The 21071-nt window shown below is 33.0% G+C and overlaps 3 protein-coding genes across 5 annotated transcripts; all 3 read left to right on the forward strand.

The window, feature by feature from the left end:
* The first annotated feature begins 6428 nt into the window (after positions 1-6428).
* Positions 6429-7553, forward strand: LOC110686749 (transcription factor bHLH167-like). The gene is made up of 2 exons (XM_021863354.1): positions 6429-6758; positions 7488-7553. Exons 1-2 carry the CDS (start codon positions 6429-6431, stop codon positions 7551-7553), a joined length of 396 nt encoding a protein of 131 aa, XP_021719046.1.
* A 2959-nt stretch (positions 7554-10512) lies between these two features.
* On the forward strand, positions 10513-12473 carry LOC110686612 (transcription factor bHLH162-like). Of its 2 annotated transcripts, XM_021863212.1 has the most exons (3): positions 10513-10842; positions 11126-11512; positions 12095-12473. In XM_021863212.1, exons 1-3 carry the CDS (start codon positions 10729-10731, stop codon positions 12158-12160), a joined length of 567 nt encoding a protein of 188 aa, XP_021718904.1. In that variant the 5' UTR covers positions 10513-10728; the 3' UTR covers positions 12161-12473. The 2 variants fall into 2 exon arrangements, 1 of the variants encoding a protein (XP_021718904.1); XR_002504265.1 differs by lacking the exon at positions 12095-12473 and having other exon boundaries at positions 10513-10916; positions 11126-12083.
* Positions 12474-14923: 2450 nt separating this feature from the next.
* LOC110686658 (putative F-box protein PP2-B12) lies at positions 14924-17818 on the forward strand. Of its 2 annotated transcripts, XR_002504270.1 has the most exons (4): positions 14925-15359; positions 16341-16459; positions 16962-17493; positions 17584-17818. XR_002504270.1 is itself a non-coding variant. In XM_021863261.1 (3 exons), exons 1-3 carry the CDS (start codon positions 15081-15083, stop codon positions 17416-17418), a joined length of 855 nt encoding a protein of 284 aa, XP_021718953.1. In that variant the 5' UTR covers positions 14924-15080; the 3' UTR covers positions 17419-17818. The 2 variants fall into 2 exon arrangements, 1 of the variants encoding a protein (XP_021718953.1); XM_021863261.1 differs by having other exon boundaries at positions 14924-15359; positions 16962-17818.
* Positions 17819-21071: the final 3253 nt, after the last annotated feature.

Here is a 21071-nt window from a genome sequence, read left to right on the forward strand (position 1 = left end):
GCAAGTCCTCAACCCCGAACTACAATCAGCCTAAAAAAGGCCATTCTTCCCCTACCAGAATCAACACTAAGTACACAAAACAACAAAAAAAACAAACAAACTACTTAGGAATACAGGACCTCAAACTATACAACCATTTACACTGCTTCCTATTCCCCTTTCTGCTGATGAGCTGCTGAACCCTGTCCACAGTCTTCCTGCACACTGTAATGCATAATCTGTCAGGGTGGACAATAGCTTTATCCCGAAAAGCTTTGTTTCTAGCCCACCAGATATTGTAGGTAACAGCAGTGAGAGCAACCAGACCCACTTTCCTCCTTACTTCCTCTTTCAAATTCCTGCTCCAGTGTTTCCATGATCTGTCAATCTAGAAATGATGTTCAGTGATGTTTAACCAGGCACTAACTTTCGAAATACATCATTTTCTATACGAACAATCAAAGAACAAGTGGTTCTGGTCTCAGGTTTCTCACCACATAGCAGACAATTCTCATCAGAGCAAACCCCAAACTGAACCAGCTTGTCTCTTGTCCTTAATTTGACTTGAATAGCTAGCCAAGAAATAAAAGAATGTCTGGGAATGTTGTGTCTATTCCAAATCCAGGTCTGCCATTGAACATTCTCAACCTCCCCTTGCAGCCACTTATAAACTTTACCAATGTTATACTTGATGTTAGGATGTTATTTTAATTCCTAGTATCATGCTTAGGATGTCTTTATGATTTCTAGTATCATGTTTAGAATATTATTTTAATTTCTAAGTATCATGTTAGGATATTATTTTAATTCCTAGTATCACGCTTAGAATGTCTTTATGATTTCTAGTATCATGTTTAGGATAAAGTTTTGATGATCATTATTGGTGGCATGCTAGGGTTTGTTATTAATTTGTATAGTATCATGCCTAGGATCTTACTACTAACAATGTTTTCATGATGTACTAATGATGATGATTGTTGTATTAATCATATATTGCTTGATTATTCGTGATTTATTGTTATTGTTTGATCACGCCCTTCTTGCAAGTTTAAAGAGAATTTGTATTTGAAATCATGCCTAATAAGATAATTAATAATTTCATTTAGGATAATATGATTTTTAATTCAAGTGATCACCAATAATAGATTTGATTGTGCATTAATAATCAACCAACGTAGATTAAACAGGTTTAGGATTAACTTGATGTATGTATGTTGATCGAAAAACGCACATGGATATCATAAGAATTGAGTAGAGGCCTATGTAAGTCGGGTTTGGCTTCTCTTAGGTCAAATTCGTACCATCATTCCCGAACATCCAATCATGGTTCCGGACCACTATGGAGTTAGCAATCTCCGTGATCGTGAAGCATACTTGGCTTAGTGTATTTGGCATGACATAATCAAAAAGATCTTTGAGAACAAATGCACAGTCAATGAAGGGGATATGGATGGTACTCAACTCGAATTTACAAGAGCCCAAAAGCCAGACTTGCTGCTAGTGCCAAGAAGTGGATGCCCCCCTGAAAGTTCCACGAAAATCAATCTAGATGCGTCTTTGGCAGTTGAGGGTTAGGTTTGGTTTCGTGGCGTGAGACCATAAGGGCAGTGTGATCTTCTCTGCTACAAGACGGGCTCCAGCCTATTGGCCTCCTGAAATTGCAGAAGCAAAAACAATGGACATGGCTATCAAGTTGGCAGGGAGGTACGGTGTGGAAGATGTGATTTTTGAATCGCTCGGACTGTTAACTCCTCATCCAAAGGCTCTTAAAAGGGGCTATTTACTTCTCTGATCTTGACTCCATTTTAGGTGATATCCTGTTGTAACACCCCCAAATCTCCCTCTACGGAATATGTAGAAAATACGTATAAATACCGTAGAGATAGACTGGGACGTATTACCGCCGCGTGATAACGCAAGGCTTATACTTTAAAATAATTTTGCAGCGGAAATTCTTTATTCTTATTAATAAAACTTTAAATAAAACTTGTTCATAATTTGTGACACAAAAACGACTCCAACTTTTCCTAAGCTAGGTGAAATTCCCGTGGACTCCTGTATGCATCAATCAACTTCCACCTGAAACATTCACCTGCTTTTCACCTGCTTACCATAAATGGTAAACAGGGCAAAGCAAAAACAAAAGCACGTATTAGCAAATTATGCTAAGTAAATTATGTGTAAGATAAGTAAAACATAATTTAAATCATTAAGATTTAATTCATAAGAATTCCAATGCCGTACTCAAGTAAGAGTTTTTCCAATTCAATTCTTTCAAGACAAATTTAAAAACTCAATCGATTACGTTCCAAAACCAATTCCTCACTAAGTGTGCACACCCCCCAAGTGGTTTACTTCATGAACAAAGGCCAATCTTCAGGAAAGGCTAGGTCATGCAAAGTCCATAGCCTTCTCTAATCCATTCCCTAAGTGGGATTCATAACCATATCGATTGATTGCTTAAAAGCACCTTTTAAAAAATCCGTTATACTTGGACATCAATAAACTTGTAAATAATTTTTAATCCAATCCTTTTAATAATTTTAATCGCAATTCAAAGCCCCTTTGATTAACCAAAATCATTAATTTCAAGCCATCATAAAACACAATTTCATATAGTAGAACATAATTTCATACGGCACATAATTTCATAAGAACTATATCAAAACATAATTTCATAGTCAACTTTCGAAGGTATCAAACCACATAACGTACCTTAATTCTGAATATCAATCAACACTTCGCACTTTCAAAGTTCAATCACGAATACACCTTGCAATTAACATAACCATACGGTTATCACAACATCTTTAGACATAAACCCAAATCTAATATGCATGGACTATAAAACTCTTTTAAAAATAATAATAGTTTAATATAAAATTATAACTGTGAAATAGGTAATTATATTTTAGAAAACTAACCATGAAGAAAATAAAGGAATAGGATTAAAGGAAATTGAATTTGCGTTGGAAAGGATAGGCAGAACTTGCAGAGATCATAACTCCTTTGATATAACTCCGAATTGGGTGATTCTTGAGCCTAACCTCAAGGATTTTTTGAGCGGAATAATTTTCTGTGAAATAGAAAAATCCAAACACTGACCAGAAGTGCCTGAAAATTGGCTCCAAAGATATACGGGCAGATTTTCTTTTAGAAAAGAGGAAAAGAAAAATAGGAAAAGTTTGAGGGAAAAGAAGAGTAAAAGAAAATAAGGGAATTGAGTTTTTGGTGTGAAGAATACGAGAGTTATGAGGGGGTATTTATAGGTGTTTAGGTGATGAGTTTATAGAAATTTAGGGTTGTATAATTTATGGAAATTTTAAAGAATAGAAATTAGGGTTTTAAATGTATGGAAGGATATTAGATTTTATTTGGTCATGAAATATTATTTAGTAAGTTTTGAGCTTGGAGTGCAAGTATAGAATAAGATCAAGAGATTTTAGATTTAAGAATAGAAATAAAGAATTTTAAAGGATTTTTATTTTTAATAAAATAAATTAAAACCATTTAGAAAATTCATGAGTAGCCGAAAATATTGACATATAATAATTAATTAAATCAGATTTTTATTGTATAAAATCCGAAAATTAATATATTTCATGAAAATAATTAATTTAGAAAAATATTAAAACAATTTAGATTTTTATTCTATGAAAACCGAAAATACATTTTAATTAATCTACCGAATTAATATAATTTCGGTTTAGCTATTTTGATAAATCAAAAATACTATTTATAACATAAGTATAAAATAGTTTCATTTATTGGATTATCCAATTTAATTAGTTTTGTAAAATAATGATTTAGGCGCCAAAATTTAAATATCATTTTGGCTCCAAAACTAAAATACTCTTTAGAAAATAATTAATTTAGAAAAATACGTCAAAATACGAGACTAAAATACCTTTCAAAAATACGGGGTATTACACCTGTACTCGAGTTCTTTCTTTAAGTCCATGGTTTGGTCTCATGTAAAGCGTGACGGCAATTTTGTCGCTCACCATTTAGCTAAGCTATTCAGTACCTTTTGGTTGTGAACGAGTGTGAGAATTTCATTGTCCGCATGAAATATCTCCGTATGTACTCATGGAGTCACGGACATTTCATCATTAGATTAATATACTAGCTTTGGCTTTCTTAAAAAAAAAAAAAAAAAAAACCCTTAAATTGTTAATATGTCAAATTATCAATAAATAAAAAATATAAATAAATGACTAATAAAAGTAAAGTTTTCAAATAGTGTCAAAAATCAAAACATGTTAATTAAAAAAGAATGGAAGATTTACTTTATACTTGCATATAGGATTATACTAGCTTAAGTAGCTTCGACACACGATTTTACCATACTTTATAAAGATTTACAACAATTTATAATTCAACAATTTTTTTTTTTTTTTATTTTTTTTACAAATTATTCTCTTCTAAATTAAAAGGTATGATAAAGTTCCATACTCTTTAAAATTTTCTAAATAGTAAATTTTAGGTTGTACCCGTATGATATACAATATGATGAATATCTTTTTAATAATAAATCTGATTATTTTTCTATAAGTAGTTGTTAAATGACTTATTGAATCGCAAGGGAAAGAATGCAATATATTAAAATTGTTTTTTCTTAATATAAAAGATGTGGAAGATTTATTTTATTTATTTTTTTTTTCGCAAGAAGAAAAAGGGATTTCATTAATAAAATATAGTTAAATGATACTTACATATAATTCCTAAGAAATCAAGAATTTCAACACAAGTACACACCTTAAAACTAAATCCATCGTATATTTGATTAACAACCGCCTTAATAAAAAAACTTCATCTGAAGCAATACACTTTGCTAAAAAAAAAAAAAAGGGCGTAGGTAAGTTCAATAAAATTGCATGTATAGTTTGGAATACACATACATGTATTCAGTTTTATCTCTCTCCTCTTTAAATTTACGTTGCTCTTTCATCAACCTGTAGAGGTCAGAGGGTAGATTCAAGCATGTGCACGGGGTCCTTAAATGAAAGGGCCCCAAAATTGATATTTACTAATATAAAATAGAGAAAATTCTTGTTGATCAATAACCTAATCTTCTATTCTATCATAAAATTGATTATTTTTGTTAATAAAAATCATATCTTTATGTTTTACGGCTCAATTTTACAAAGTTGCACCGAGCCAATTTGATTATTAGCATTTGTAGTTTCGCCGCTAAACCTATCCATGTAATCCACTAATCCCCAACTTGCATTTGACTCTTTACAATGCAAGTCAATTCCCTAATGACACATTAACCAGGATTACTTTCTTGTACATCTTATAATTAAAAGATTTTATTACAACAATATTCTAGTTTGAGTTTCGATCGTAGCTAAAAAGTTGGCCGGTGTGCAAGACGCATGTGTTTTGAATCTAGAAGCTAAGTATTACGAGTAACTTATTGAATAACAAGTATTACGAGTTGCCAAAAAAATAAAAAAAAAATAAAATAAAAAATAAAATAAAAAATAAATTGAAAAAGTATTACGAGTAACTTTAAGAATAAAGTTATGTTACTGTTGTAAATAAGAAATATTGACTGATCTACTTGACTAAGCGTGCGTTCGTTCGTCGTGACGAACGTGCACTACTCATACTACTATTAGTAAATACTCAATTAGCATCTACTAATTACGGAGAAAAAATTAACCCTTTAAAATTTGTTATATACACTCGGGTTATTTGTTTATTAATTTTTGTTCATTTAATATAGATGAGCAAATAATTCCGGATATACGGTACAACCGGTGTAAAAACAGGCTCTCTTATAAACGTATATAAGTTGGAGTAATCACTGATTGAGTTGATTTCCAGATTATATATCTGTCATGAAAAGGAGTAGTGAAAGCCCGTCTCCATCAAAGCAGCTGGAAAAGAATGTTGTTGGAACAAATCGGCGAAATTTCCTCTATCATTCGACGTTTCCATCCCTCCACGATATGGTTGTGTTCATGCTTCTTTTTTATGCTAGTTGCGCACGGGGGTGTTAATGCATGTTTACTCCGTAATATAAAGTCACGTAGATATACGTAGATGGCAAGTCTAAGTTTAATTTTTTGGTCGACCTATTTAATGGTTCGGTAATCAATAGACTATTTTAAGCTTAGCATGCCCCGGCAGTTGAACCCCCTCTTATATAATTTACATACTTTATAATACGTAGGCAGTTTTGCACGAGTATAATTAAAGAAAATATTGATTAATTTATCGCTCTATGATTATAGATTTATAATGCATGTATATGTAGCTAGCCCTAAAAGGCTAAAAGTATCATTTTAATTAAACTCAATCATGGATCAAAAAGATATCCCGTATTCAAAAAATTACAGGCTAATAAATTAAATGAGCTTGAATTATATTTAATTTAATGGAGTTAATTTGCAAGTTTTTGATTTTATATATACTCCTTATTTTGTTGTGAGTAGGATATGCACGTGTTATCTCAAGCTAATCAAATAGAAGAAGCAACAAATTACATAGTAGAGTTAAGGGAGAGAGTTGAAAACTTAAACAAGAGAAAACATCAACTAGAGACTACCCAAAACTCGACCTTGGATGATGCAACGACGAATGTGAGATTACCCATCATAGATGTAAAAGAAATCGGTAGTAATCTAGAGGTTCAGCTGGTAATGGAATTAGAGCATGATATCAAGTTACATGAAGTGATTAGGATTCTTGAGGAAGACGGGGCCGAAGTTGTCAATGCTGTCTTCTCAACTTCCGATAACAAGGTTCACTATACTCTCCATGCCAAGGTAAATAATTTAATTTTTACCTTTTAACTTTGTTTTTTTAGGTTAGAATGAATGATTCCATTTATAATTATTAAAAGTTGGTTAATCACACTTTTTTTATATAATATAATGAGACAAATTAATAATGCTAAAACGTAAATTAATTCCTTAAATGCGTCAATTTAAAAACTATTTTTCACGATACCGTTCGCGTAGGATTAATGAAAGGTTTATTTATACAAAACCGTTATTATTATTAGCGGTTCATTTAATAAAACTGCTAATATTATTAGCGGTTTTATTAAATGACACAATAGCGGTTGTCATTCAACAAAATGTACGGAAGTCCAATTGCTCAATTGATAAAATATATCAAAGTATTCATCTTCTAAAAGCAAGATTCCCCATTTTATTTCACTGAGTCCGCGAAACCACCCCAATGGTACTCCAAATTATCGCCGGATTAATCACCTTCGACTGTTGCCGTTGTCGACATAGCCTTCATGTACGGAAATTTCATTCACTATTCTGATTATAAGGTTTGGCCTAATTTCTATTTTATTTAAATCTTACCCCTGATTAGAGGATCTACTTAATATAGAACCGCTAAGTAGAAAACCGAACCTCGAATTCGAGCCAACGTGGATAGTATTGTGGGAAATACGGAATTAATTTACATTTTACCATTATATATGGAAATCGCTCGAATATATTTCTTACGGTTTTTATTTCATAAATTTTTAATCACAGGCCAAAATTTCAAGAGTTGGGATTGATGTTTCAAGAGTGTGTACAAGACTACATGGGTTGAAATGATCGATTATATTCTTATTTATAGATTGAATTGATGAAAGGTGTAAGCAAACCGCATCATTCATCTAACTTATCTAAAATAAATACTCCTACAATTTTAATTTTCTGGAATTGATTTTCACATAGTTTCCTGTTGGGTTTCTCCCCTGAGATTGAAGGTTTTCCTAGCATCCATCATTAGGTTTTTTAATTTTATTTTTTATTTTTAAGGTTTTCCTTCACGTACTCATCTCCCTTTTTTATCCTTCTCTTTCATATCTTTTTTTCCTGGTATTAGTTGTGAATCTTTATGGAGGTTTTTATATATAAATGTTCTATTAATGGTAAGCCTTAAAAAACTTTTATAGATTTCATCCTTGAGATGATTTTTTTCTATTGTGTTTATGACAAGGATTGAAGATTTAGGGTTTTATAATTCCCGTAAGTATGTATCTAGAGGACCGCATGAATAATTTCTCCCAAACAACTATAAATCAGTGGATTTCAAACCGAATTATTAATGCTAACTCACACACATATGGAGTTTTTTTTTCAAGTTCTACGATGTAAATAGTGCTAAGGTGTTATCTAGTTGTGTTGGTTTTTAGATTTCTTAAAAATTGTTTGTAAGTGCCATTTGACTTTATTTATGAATAAAAATTTTTTTTCAAAAAAAAAAAAAAAAAAAAAAAAATACTGGTTTGGAATTGATAAATCTTAATACTTACTACTTTTACTATCTTGAGGATACAAGGGGGCATACTAAGTTTTCCATGGCATAAAGTATCCATCGTTTCACCTAAATAATTCAGATCGTCTCAACTTATTATGGGAACATAATTTGAACTTCTTACAGCTAATGTGAACTACTTTTATGAGCTAAGGATTGAACAACTGAATACTTTTTACTAGTTATGTATTCCCTCTATTCCTAATTTTTTAGTTCATTATTTTGGGTAAAACTTTAAAAAATTTGATCGTGAATTCTCATTAATCTATAAGTAATAAAGTCAAGTGGGGTTTTATTAGATTCGTCTCATTGTATATTATTAATATCAAGTTTTTATAATATTACGCAAATATAAAGAGAGTTATATACATTTTAAGATGCGTCTCGAAAACCGTAAAAAGTCAAATGGGGTAAAAAAAAAATAGGGATAGATGGAGTATATATATGACATTGTCAAACACATTGGAATTCTTTTAATTAAACATTTTGGATTTTATTTGAATTTATTGAGACTTACATACTCTTCTTAAGGTGAAAGAACAAATAATGTAATATTGACCTTGAAGAAGGAAGTAACATTATCACACTATTATTTTTATACTTGTATAGTTGTATATAAGATTATTAGAAAAAAAAAATTATTAAAATGAAGTTCATAAGCAAATAAAGCTTGTCTTCCTTGTGGTTAAAGATTCATATTATAACCATTACATACTACTTTATTTGTTTAATTTGCCCATTTAATTGGCTTTTCACTATCTCTTAAACACATCTTGAAACACATATATCTATAAAATAGAATGAGATGATTTCACATGGCTAGGACGAAGGGAGTAGTGAGTAATACAAGTTGAGCCACACCCTCCTTTACTAAGAGTAGAGGTCCAAAGGAATTCCATTCTAAAACCATATAGTAATAAAAACAGTAGGCATAGGGATGTCAATGGGGCGGGGCGGAGCGAATGTTGGCCTTCCCATCCCCATCCTCACCTAAAATTTTCATACCCATTTCCATCCCCATCCCCCCGGCGAGTCTAAAATTCATCCTCATCCCCGTCCCGGCGAGTACAACTTCAAAACCATCCCCACTCCACCCCCCACTTGGATATCCACTCCCACCTAATCTCCACCTAAGACCCGCCTAATCCCTGCCTCCCAAATACACAATCCTTCATAATTAATAAAGATTGCAAAAAGAAAAAATTATTGTTAATATTACACATTTTTTTTGTTTATAATATAAGTGTATTACAAAGTATTATATTTACTATTTTATTTTACATAAATTTTTTTTATAAAATAGTAATACCTCCGTTTCATATTAGTTGCAACTTTGGGGTATTATTTGTGAGATATAAAATATTCCAAAGTTGCAACTAATATGAAACGGAGGTAGTATAAAAGTATATAAATTTGTTTTTAAAAATATATGGATGGGGATGGGGCAGGTAAGAAGTCAGGCGGGTGGAGATGGGGCGGGTACGAAGTGGGGCAGGCGGGGCGGGGATGGGGCGGGTACAACCTAAAATCTACCCTCGCCCCATCACCCATGGTGGGTATGGTTTTTATCCCCATCCCCGCCCTATCACCTGCCAAACCAAGACTCATCTCCGCCCCCAACGTCTCCTATTTGACCCGCCCCACTGACATCCCTAAGTAGGCATTTACTCTTATAAAATAGCAGGGTTATCTTAAAAGTGTTAAGGAGCCCTGTGCTTATTTAACATTCAGGCCCTCAAAAAATTTAAAATACATAATTTTAAATATGAATTTCTGCTCTACATCTATTACAACTGCTTCCATGAGGATTCAATCCATTGACTATTACAATCTAAACTTACCGCTTCTACTAACTTGGCGTACGTTATTGATTTATCAAGAAAGATAGACCTTAAATATATGTATAAAATATTTAGAAGACTTTTTAAATTGGAGGCCTCCCAATTTTGGGGGTGTGCTATGATGCTTTTTATACAAGCCTATAATCGGTCCTATAAAGCAGTTAATTAACTTACTCATCTTTTATCAATATGGTACTCTTACATATGTTATTTGGGAACCTTACACTTCAGCACTTTCCTAACTTCCACTTGACGAAGTATAGATCAGATTCAATTGGGCCAAAATTTGAGTATGATCGATCCTAAAGATCCTGAGTATTTTATCCACCAATAGGCAATGATGGCTAGATATCAAAGTACGACTTTTATACGTACTCCTACTTAAATTGGCAATAGTAATTAATAATGTTGGCCGGTGAACGTGTTTTTAGATTTTGGAAATATAAACTTGACCCACGGTCTTGTGTTATAACGTATTTGATGACGCAAACATGAAAAAAAAACAGATACTAGTCATTACATATTCAACCGTGTGTCCGCCCGCCACTCCGCCAGGCCAGCTTCTACGCACATTTATCAAATTTATATAAAACCCCAGCAACCTCTATAACCTTTTCACTTATTAAGCATGAAAAGGGGTAGTGAAAGTCTTCTTGATAAGAATATTGCTCACAAAAATACAAGAGACTGTTTTCATGACCTCATTTCCATTATTCCTCCTCAACATTTCCATCCCTCCAAGGTACGTACGTATATAGTGAGTGAAATAATATTTCATACTCCCTCCATCCTCAAATTATCTGTCCCGCCTTGAAGGTATGCACTCGTGCATTCTTAGCTGGATGTACTGTATGTACACATATACAACTTATCTATTTATGAAGCGTAATATATATATATATATATATATATATATATATATATATATATATATATATATATATATATATATATATATATATATATATATATATATATATATATAAAATTGTGAATTGATTCATAAATTTTTTGTTGTTGTGTAGGATACGCTATCCCAAGCTAATAAGATTGAACAAGCAACAGGTTACATAGTGAAGTTGAGGGAGAGAGTTGACAACTTATCAAAGAGAAAGGAGCAACTACAACAAATGATGGTTAACGACGAAGAAGGGACATCATCTAGTGAACAAAACACCACTGCTTCAAATAATAATTCTGATGCAACGATGTCGAATTCGGGATTATTATTACCTATCATCAAAGTGAAAGACTTGGGTAGTTGTTTAGAGGTGCAACTTATGTTGGAACTGGAGAGTAATATCAAGTTATATGAAGTGATTAGGGTTCTTGAGGAAGAAGGAGCTGAAGTTGTCAATGCTACTTTTTCTAATAATACTGGGAATATGGCTTTGCACACTCTCCATTGTAAGGTACTTGTAATTTTTAACTCCCTAGATTATTTTTTTGCATGACACAAAATTGAAGTCAAAACTTGAATTATGGATCCGGGTTAAAAAGAAGTACATACAGTACACGGTATTATTAGACCGCGAAGCTGGGTCATGGAAGTCGGGCCTCCACCAACCTCCGGTGCCCCACTCTTAAATTTCTAATCATACAAAAGAGAGATTATTGTTAACTTAACTTGATGGAGATTGAAAATCATGTCATTTTCATCTTCTGTAACTAGTGGACATTTTTGAATGTGCAATAGTGATTACCCTGACTAGTGAGAATAGATAGGATATGTTGTCTTAAGCTAATATATATATGTCCGTTTATAAGAAAAATCTTATGCAGTAATATTTTTTGTATACCAAATATGCTTGATTAAGTGGTAAGGTTTGCATTTCACAACCTTAAATTGTGGGATCAAACCCCACTAGAGGCAGGACCGGGAGGACCTGTGAGAGGTATTAATATTATAAAACGGAGGGAATATTATTACAGTATCACGAATTTTAATCTTCTCTTTCAATTGTTAAAAAAAAAATTAAAAAAAAAATTAACAGGCTCGAAGTTCAAGAATTGGAGTGGAAGCTACAAGAGTATGTGCAAGACTACATGAGTTGATATGATCATTACCAAAATGTTCAAGTCATACACTCATAAATCGATATGAATTATTTTTTTCTAGATTGTTGATCATATTATTAATGTTGTACATGATCAACTCTAGTTAGTATATTTATCTTACATACAAAAAAAAAAAAAAAAAAAAAAAAAAAAAAAAAGAAAAAGTGTGTAATAAGGAGTACGTACTGGAGTAGTAATAATTGTATGGTCTGAATATCCAAAAATTAAACAAAGGCTGATGTATAATTTTGGAATTTGTTCTATCTTTAGTGATCTTCATGCCGGCCATTCCTTTGTAGGTATTACTATTTACTACTCGTACCTCTGTATTTTGTAAGCTTTTAACGTTAATTGGTTGCATATAAATTAAGAGAATTGAAAATATCAATGCAGTGAGTCGGTATAAGAAAAGATAGAAAAAAGTGATAGACTGATAGAGTATGTACAAATTCTTAAATGGACTTGGTTCACACTAATTTATTGTGGACCACTAATATTAGTGACACTATGATTGTTTTATTAATACAAAAAAAAAATCACTATATTAAAATAAAGGTTGTAAAAATGTGGATAAACTAAAGAGAGTGTATAAAAAGGTGTATATATTGCGGTGTAAAAGAATTTAGATAGTAAATAAAAGTTTTACCCAATTACGAAGTAAAAGTGTTAAGAACTTTCTAAAATCAATTAAGTAAGAAAGTGTTACGTTCAAAGTACTATAACAACCTTTAAAAACAGAGATAATAGTAATAATACATTAATACTATCATATTATCTGGATCGACCAAGATGCTGACTTAAAATCTTCATATAAGGCCATAGATATCACAATTATTCCTGGCCCAACCCCAAATTAAAAGATGTGAATCACATCTTGACATTGGTCATAAAACCACAAATGTCACCGTTGACCACTGAGCAAGTCTTAAAATACTAATTCCCTACCAAGTCTCACTGTTCTTCGAAAAATTGCAAGTTATCTCCTCCATAAACATAAAAATGTGTAGCAAGTGACTGTGTTATAATAAAATTCAAAATATTCTAAAAGGGGTTGAATCTAGAGATGTACTTTTGGTTGTTTATCAAGAACATTTACCTCGGAATCCTGAGAATAAGCACACATTACCGGAGGAATAAGCACACAACTGCTTACGCTAAACACAACTTACCGAATGTACTAATCTTCTTTCACTCTCGAAGCTTACCTCAAGGTTTCAATTCCTTCTGGCTATGGCGGATGCATGTGGCCTTGATGGGGAGCACTTGCATCTCCATTTTGCAAAAAAATAATGAAATTCAAGGCTAAGTAAAATATGTACTTCTTATTCTAATATCTTTTGCTCTCCCATTTTCAAGTTGGTTTCCTAAAACACAAAACCAAGTAATAGAAATTCTAGATATATCATATAAAACTTAAATGTAATATATTTCTTTTATATAAATATTGCAACGTTTACACTTTTAATACTATTCACATACTCTTATCATAAGTCTTATGTAACCATATATTGTGCTTTATACGTCATGAAAATATAGTTATTTGAGATTTTGTTATCTTCCCATCAATATTATTATTATTATTATTATTATTATTATATTAAAGTTCTCTTAAGGTTTAATTTGTGCGATAAGAGACGATGTAATTACCAAATTACCTCATGTTGCAATATAAAAGGAATGCATGATGTGGGTAAATTTAGCTAAATAAAATAAAAAGTAAAAACATTTCGCATACACTATTAAAACTTTAATAATATCAATCGACATTTGATTTTGTAAAGAATATCCAAATTTTTTTGGTTATATTAAAGTTTAAAAAATTTTGGACCCCATTTTAAAATTTCTAGATCCACCACTACCTTCTGATTAGGTTTTTGTGTCAAGGATCGATACAAATGGTGCACATCTGGGAGGCATTAGTGCCTATGATGCCTCAAAGAATTTCTATCTCAAGGCACCTTCGAATTAAAAAATGATAAATTTAATGATTCAGAGGTTGAAGACATCGTTGAAACATGTTATTATAGGTCCTGATTGGCTAAACATAGACATGGGGGAAATACTTTAATGGGGGAGATAATGGTGATGCTCCTACATCGGAGTTGGAATTATTGATGGGGACAGATATAGGTTCGCAAAAGTCTGGCTTGTTGTCCATGGTATGGATCGAGCTCCTACTCGTCGATTGAGAACTAAGTTTGAGGGAGTAAAAAATGAGCTTAAGCTATTATTACATCAAAGAGGGAATTAGTACCTATTGAATCACAATTTGTACATTTGTACTAGGTGCACAAGTACATTCATTGGTGATCCGGTGTTATTCACTAACATATTGTGTACTCCATATTTAAATACCAGGCGACACCGCAACAGACGTGAGGTTTCCTTCAAACCCCCATCAACCCTCCCTTCTTAGAGTCCTAAGTTTAAAATAGCAACACCTGAGATTTCTCATACCACAGCTTGGCCATGTAACCATTGCATCTTGTAACCTTGGAAAACAAAAAATAAAGGGAGATTTTTAAGATTTTAATTAAATAGATCATGATTTTGAAGATGTTTAAGTGGCTAATGACTAGTTGGTTGACAATCAAGTCGTTTAGATAGGTTTTGATCAGGATCGATTCTAGTTGGATATGTCGTATGTGTAGTGCATGATACATTCGATCGTTTGAAAGATGGGCCCATTTGGGCTTGAAAATTGTGAAATAAAATAAGTTGTAGCATAAACCATTGTGGGTTTGTTGATCCTTAATTCCTTATAGTGAACCAAAAAGTACCAAACACCCCCTAAAAAACAAGCGTGAAGTTGACTAAAACAAATTAAAGATGAAGCAATGTTCTTGGTCATCATAAAATTATCAAAGAAACCCTTCTTTGTTCACCAATAAAAACATCCAACTTCATCAAAAATTCTCTAAAATGGAGGAGAGAGAAAGTAATAAGAGAGGTATGAATTTGTTAGATTTACCAGAAGGATGTCTCTCTCACATCCTTTCACTCACTTCACCTTTCTATGTTCTTCGTTCTTCTCTCGTCTGCAAATTTTTCAACTCCATTGCTAAATCCGATTTAGTTTGGGAGAAATTCCTGCCGTCCGATTACCACCCCTTCATCCAACGCTCTTCTTCTTCTCTTTCTACTAAGCTCATCGTCCTCCATCTTTGCCGTTCTTTCATCCTCTTAGAAGATGAGCAAAAGGTAATCTTTTTTAGCTAATTCTCAATTTCTATTTTCTGGGTTTTTTTTAATGATTTTTTGTTCCCTTAATTGCTTAATTTTGTGCAATTTGATTATAAGGAGAAAAGGGGTAGTTGATTTCTTGATAATATGTAATTTAAGGGTAATTGAGGGTTTTGTTAATTTGATCCGTTTGCACTACCATTTAATTGTAATGTGGAAGGTGTATAATTAGGGTTTGTCCTTGTGAAATTTGGGATAAAAGGTTTTAATTTTGATGGAAATTTCAAGCTAATTATAAGTGTAATCACACATGAGTTAAGTTGCTCAGGATTGTAATTTTCCAATGGACATTGTTCTTGATTGTTTTGAAGTGATGTAAGAACTCGAAATTTCGAACAAACGATGTTTGTTTTGATCATCAGAAAGAGTCGAATTTTATTGGATTAGGTGTACAATTTGTGTAAGTATGAGATGGTGTACTATGATGAAATTGCTATTTTTGGTATTTGTTGTAAGATGAAATTAGAGAGTTAAATCTTGTGTACTAGTATGTTTATTTGATTACTCTTTGATGTCTGGCAAATGAGAGGTGGTGATCAATAGTTTAATCTCGGAAATTGGTAGATACCGTCTATATCTATCGGAGCTTAGTGAATTGTTATCAATGAAATTGTTATATTTGTAGAGGCTTAGAAGATTCCAAACCCAGAGATTAACTCGATCCCTCGACGGTTTATTTGTTATTCTAATACTGACAAAAAATTTCCATATCAGAGGTTGATCAGTTACACTTTGATTTAAAATAAGGGGATTAAGAAAGACTGAGTGAATTTGCTGGGGTATGTTGTCAAGTTTTATCTGTTGTTTTGATTGAAATTGAATATTTGCGTTATGCCATGGATTAATGAAGACTTTCTTCCTGCTTACATGATACATTAGCGAACTCTGAATTACTTGCTCCTTGGTATAACATATTGTTGGATGCAATTTCTTTTGTAGAGCTTTTCATTGGATAAATGGACTGGGAAGAAATGTTATATGTTTGGTGCCAGAGAACTTGCAATTGCATCGGGTGAGAATCCCCGTTGCTGGAGGTGGAAACCCTTACCTGAGTCCAGGTATTTCTCTGTTTCTCCTCTTTTCTCATTTGAGATATTATGCATGCACATAACACACCTTAGGTCATGTAACAATTTGCTGCAAATTGATTGGTTTTGCAAAAGGCAAACTGATTGGTTCATTTGAGAGCATATACTCCCAATGTGGCAACAATTTAAAGGGGACATAAAGTGGACCACTTATTTTGTTGATGAACTATTGTCATTTTGTCATATTACATTAGATACACCATACATCTAATAAGAATTCTATTGAAAGGACGACAGAGATTTTTGGTGAGACATTTTTTGTTGGATATTTTTAAACAGTACTAGTTAATCTGTAAATGCGTTAAGATATTCTCTTTGTAGGCATTTTAAAATTTATGGAAAAGAAAAGGAATTGTGTGCTCAATTGATGTTTCATTGAAATTTATACCTCCTAACCAAATGGAGCTTAAGTGACTGTATATCAAAAGAACAGCTGCTTACAAATTTTCTTTCACTATAAATGTGCTAATAGGTTTCCAGAGGTGGCAGAACTATTGGGAGTGGCTGAGCTCTACATAACAGCGAGAATTAGTACACAATTACTCTCTCCAGACACTACTTATCACATGTACTTTTCTTTCATGCTTGGTGCTTGGTCTCGTGGTTTTGATGTCTGTCCTGTCAAGGTTTTTGTGTCAAAGATTGATACTAATGGTGCATATATTGGAGGTAGTGGCTATGATACCTCAAAAACCTTTTATCTCAAGGCACCTGAAAGTGATGATATGTTTGATGATGTAGAGGGTGAAGAAGCTTTTGAGCATCGAAGAGATAGTGGTCATAGATGGATAAAGATAGACATGGGGAAATACTTTAACAGGGTAGGTGATGATGTTGCTGTATTAGAAATGACACTGATGGGAACAGAGGTAGGTTTACACAAGTCTGGGCTCATTGTCCATGGAATTGAGATCCTGCCTCTCGATTGAGTTTTAGATTTCGGTATTCAAGATTGTGGTTGCAAGGTCAAGTCTCTTGTACAGCTCTCTGTACCCTCTGGCTGGGTAAGTTGGTTGACACTCATTCATGAAGATGTTACGGTATCTGTGTTTTTCTGTATCTGAACTCTGAACTCAAATTGTTATGTTTACCAGGTGGTGGCCTCTCCACCTCCTTCCCTGGTGGCTGGTGTATTATTGCCCCCTTTATGTGTTTGGTGGAGTCCTTGTTTGGTTACTTAAAGTTGGTCATAAGGGGGATTTCATAAATTTTCGACATGGGTGTACATGTACCTAAATCATTCAAGAAACACTCGTGTGTGTGTGTGTAAGAAATTGTTGGTTTTGTTGAAACAAATCTCATTAGTAATGCATTGCTAACTTAAAGACAGCCCCCTATCATTCGAGGGTTTCTCATCCTGAAGATGATCAAGGTGCCCTCATTATCCCCTATTCGAATTGCGTCCCACCATCACAAAACATACCTTTACTGAGGCAAATAGATAAATTACTAGGTAATTATAAAGACATCCTTTGGTTGTTGACAACTCGCTACTCGTCTCTATTTTACTGGGAACTAGCCATCTCCCTCATCCAAACAAGGCCACTCATTAGATTTTTGTTTGCTGTTGTAGCTTCCTCGAAGAGACAAAATCTTATCATGTTGAATAGCCAGGATTCACAATCACAAACTACATACATGACTTTGTTACATCATGTAAATTGTGATTGGAATAAGAAAAATCTAAATATGTGGATATAGAAAAATCCGGGCCGGTTTCTCTCTACTTGATTGAGTCATAGTGTGATACTACTAACCTGTTGGATGGTTCTATATAGTCTTCGTACCGTAATTATCACTCCACACTTTTAAGTGGTAATACTAATCTAACAATATCTCAAATTTTACCCGTCAAATATAAATTGTACTCCGTACCATTTTCTGGCAATGCATTGAGGCGATCCATAGATAGAATCAATATCTTGAACTCCGACGGATGAAGGTTGATACTTTCGAGTATTAATACTCAATTTTTTTTTTTCAATAGGCTTTTTCAAGGCATTTAGGTGTAAAATAGGGCATGTTCGGCACATCCTGAAAGGAAATGAGAGTATGGGACGGGGAATTACTTTCACTTTTGTTTTGGCTAGGTTTATTTTTCATGCTAACCCAATATTGCAGTAAGCATTTAATTTAGGTCCCAAGCAGTGTCCTACCATCACAAAATATATCTTGATTGAGGCAAACAGAAAAACATATCCTAGTAAGTTATATCGTCTGTAAAAAGCAAAAGCCAAACTTTTATGGGAAACTTGCCAAACTCTTCTAGCAGTGAGCCCATCTCTGGTTATCCCTCTCCTTGAGGGTACACTAAAAGGTACTACGTACAACGGCCAATAATAAAGTTTTTGACAAAAGAATGAGTATCCATGTTTCTGTTGGCTACTGCAAGTTGGAATCTCCTCAAAAATACCGAGTTACCCTTTAGATTAGGCTTCGTTTTGTTCAATTTATATTTAAGAAAGTAAATTATCTATATGTACTCGCATTTCTTTTATTTGAGCTTATTTTTAATGTAGTAAAACTTTTACATGTATCCTTAACTTAAATTATCTAACTGTATGTGAATTTATCTTAATTTATATGAACTTATTTGAAATAAGATAAAATAAAATAAAACAAACATACAAACTGGTGTTTAACATTCACAACATCTACCCTACACACTCCCTTCGTTTATAATATGCTCCGTGTTCATTTATCACGAGTCATATTGTTATTAGGAAAACTGATTTTAGGATAAGATAGTAAAATGTGTTTAATAGAAATGGTTACGACTTACGAGTACATGGCAATGGGACATATGTCTTATAATATGAAGTGAAATTCACGGCTACACCCTCCCTCGGAGGAATGGTAGATTGAACTCGGCTAAAAGGTTATAACTCGTACAGGTGCGGCCTTTCTTCTAGTGATAGTGAAGAATCTAGCCTATCTAGGATAATACTACTTATAAAAGAGAAACATGGTTTGGCCACTACCAAAGCAATAATGTACAAGTAGCTAATGAGAGGCTAGATTCAATTTAACTTGCGTACATAAAAAAAGTTTGAACTAGTGCTCCCTAATCATCTATGTAAAGCGGAATCATACAATAACAAAACCCCCAAGTATATATAAATCATAAAGAGAGTGGAATAAAATTACTTTACATACTACAATTGTTAAGGTGCATGAATCACTCCATAATATCCCTTTCCCTCAAGTCATAAGTTCATTTATAATTACTAGTTTACTACGGAGAATAGTGCTTTTTACATTGTAGCTAGCCGGCTATTTGAAAAGACTGATAATGACCTACGAAGTATTATAAGATTACAGTTCCGTGTTAACAATCATTTTTGTTTCTGATGATCGAGAGTATTTCTTAATCGATCAACTAAATCTTTTCAAGTGTACAAATTTTTATATGTGGTTGGCCATATCGTGTGGTCGGGTTACTTATTCAGGGTCATTACTCGGTCAGTCAGGAGTTACTCGGTTGGTTAGGGGCTACTCTTACACAGAAAACGCGCTAACCGACTAAATAACCTCGGAATAAGTAATCCTTGACCGATTGAGAAACCACTAAATAAGTAACACCTGAATAAATAACCCCGGCGAAAACGCGCTAACCGACTGAGTAACCCAGAATAAGTAATCCTTGACTGACTGAGTAACCTCTAAATAATTAACCCCTGAATAAGTAACCCAAGCCAACAGTGTGGCTAACCACACAGAAAAAGCATCGTTTCAAGTGATATACTCAAAAAATTTAATCCTATTTACATCCAATTTTGTGGTTAGTTAATATCAAAAGATATTCACAGAATTATAATATATGATACCATAATATTCAAGATTTATATCCTTATAAGTGATTCAAGATTTATATCCTTATAAGTGATTCAAGATTTATATCCTTATTATTAGAACTAGGTAGCGTAATTCAAATAAAACGAAGTGAATCAGAGAGGAACAAAAAAGACCAAACAAGAACTAGGTACAAACTTTCAATCAAATGTGGTCTATTTATATCGACAGTAAGATCATACATTCACCTTCTAGACGGATTCACGCACGGTCTTATCGCCAAAAGGACCACGGCTTAGGACCATTGTCTCTAAGCAAATGTGTAGTGGTGACTAGACTAGTACGGGACGATGTTACACTTCTTGAGTTGAAGGCTTGAAGCCATAACAAAGGTTGGGGGACCATGAATCCACTAAAACATGCATAATTTGTTTGAGAGTAAAACTCTCCAAAGTTTTGGAAGGAAACGTATGAACTCATGCAATAGTTTAATCATGGAGGTAGATTAGGGAAACTTCATAGTCCAAGTCATCTATGAAGGACATTAACTCATGATAATAATTATTAAAGTTTTGCATTATTTTCTTCTTCTAGCCAATTAAGGTATTATAATATTGTGTGAAGTAGAAATAATGAAGCTTATATTAATTGATGAATTAATTATTAATCAAATTAAAGATTCCTATCTACGTTGATAATTAATCTTGTCATGTTGACAATTGTTAGTTTTATATAGAAGTGGGCATATGAGATAATGTGGAGTCGACGTAGGATGTTATGAATTGATTTT

This window comes from Chenopodium quinoa, unplaced genomic scaffold (genome assembly GCF_001683475.1).
Source record: "Chenopodium quinoa cultivar QQ74 unplaced genomic scaffold, ASM168347v1, whole genome shotgun sequence".
Taxonomy (NCBI): Eukaryota; Viridiplantae; Streptophyta; class Magnoliopsida; order Caryophyllales; family Amaranthaceae; genus Chenopodium; species Chenopodium quinoa.

Coding starts and splice junctions, on each gene's coding strand:
- LOC110686749 (XM_021863354.1), top strand. CDS start 6,429: ATGCACGTGTTATCTCAAGCTAATCAAATAGAAGAAGCAACAAATTAC. Junction 6,759..7,487: donor ACTATACTCTCCATGCCAAG/GTAAATAATTTA, acceptor TTTTAATCACAG/GCCAAAATTTCAAGAGTTGG.
- LOC110686612 (XM_021863212.1), top strand. CDS start 10,729: ATGAAAAGGGGTAGTGAAAGTCTTCTTGATAAGAATATTGCTCACAAA. Junction 10,843..11,125: donor AACATTTCCATCCCTCCAAG/GTACGTACGTAT, acceptor GTTGTTGTGTAG/GATACGCTATCCCAAGCTAA. Junction 11,513..12,094: donor TGCACACTCTCCATTGTAAG/GTACTTGTAATT, acceptor AAAAATTAACAG/GCTCGAAGTTCAAGAATTGG.
- LOC110686658 (XM_021863261.1), top strand. CDS start 15,081: ATGGAGGAGAGAGAAAGTAATAAGAGAGGTATGAATTTGTTAGATTTA. Junction 15,360..16,340: donor TCTTAGAAGATGAGCAAAAG/GTAATCTTTTTT, acceptor TTTCTTTTGTAG/AGCTTTTCATTGGATAAATG. Junction 16,460..16,961: donor AAACCCTTACCTGAGTCCAG/GTATTTCTCTGT, acceptor ATGTGCTAATAG/GTTTCCAGAGGTGGCAGAAC.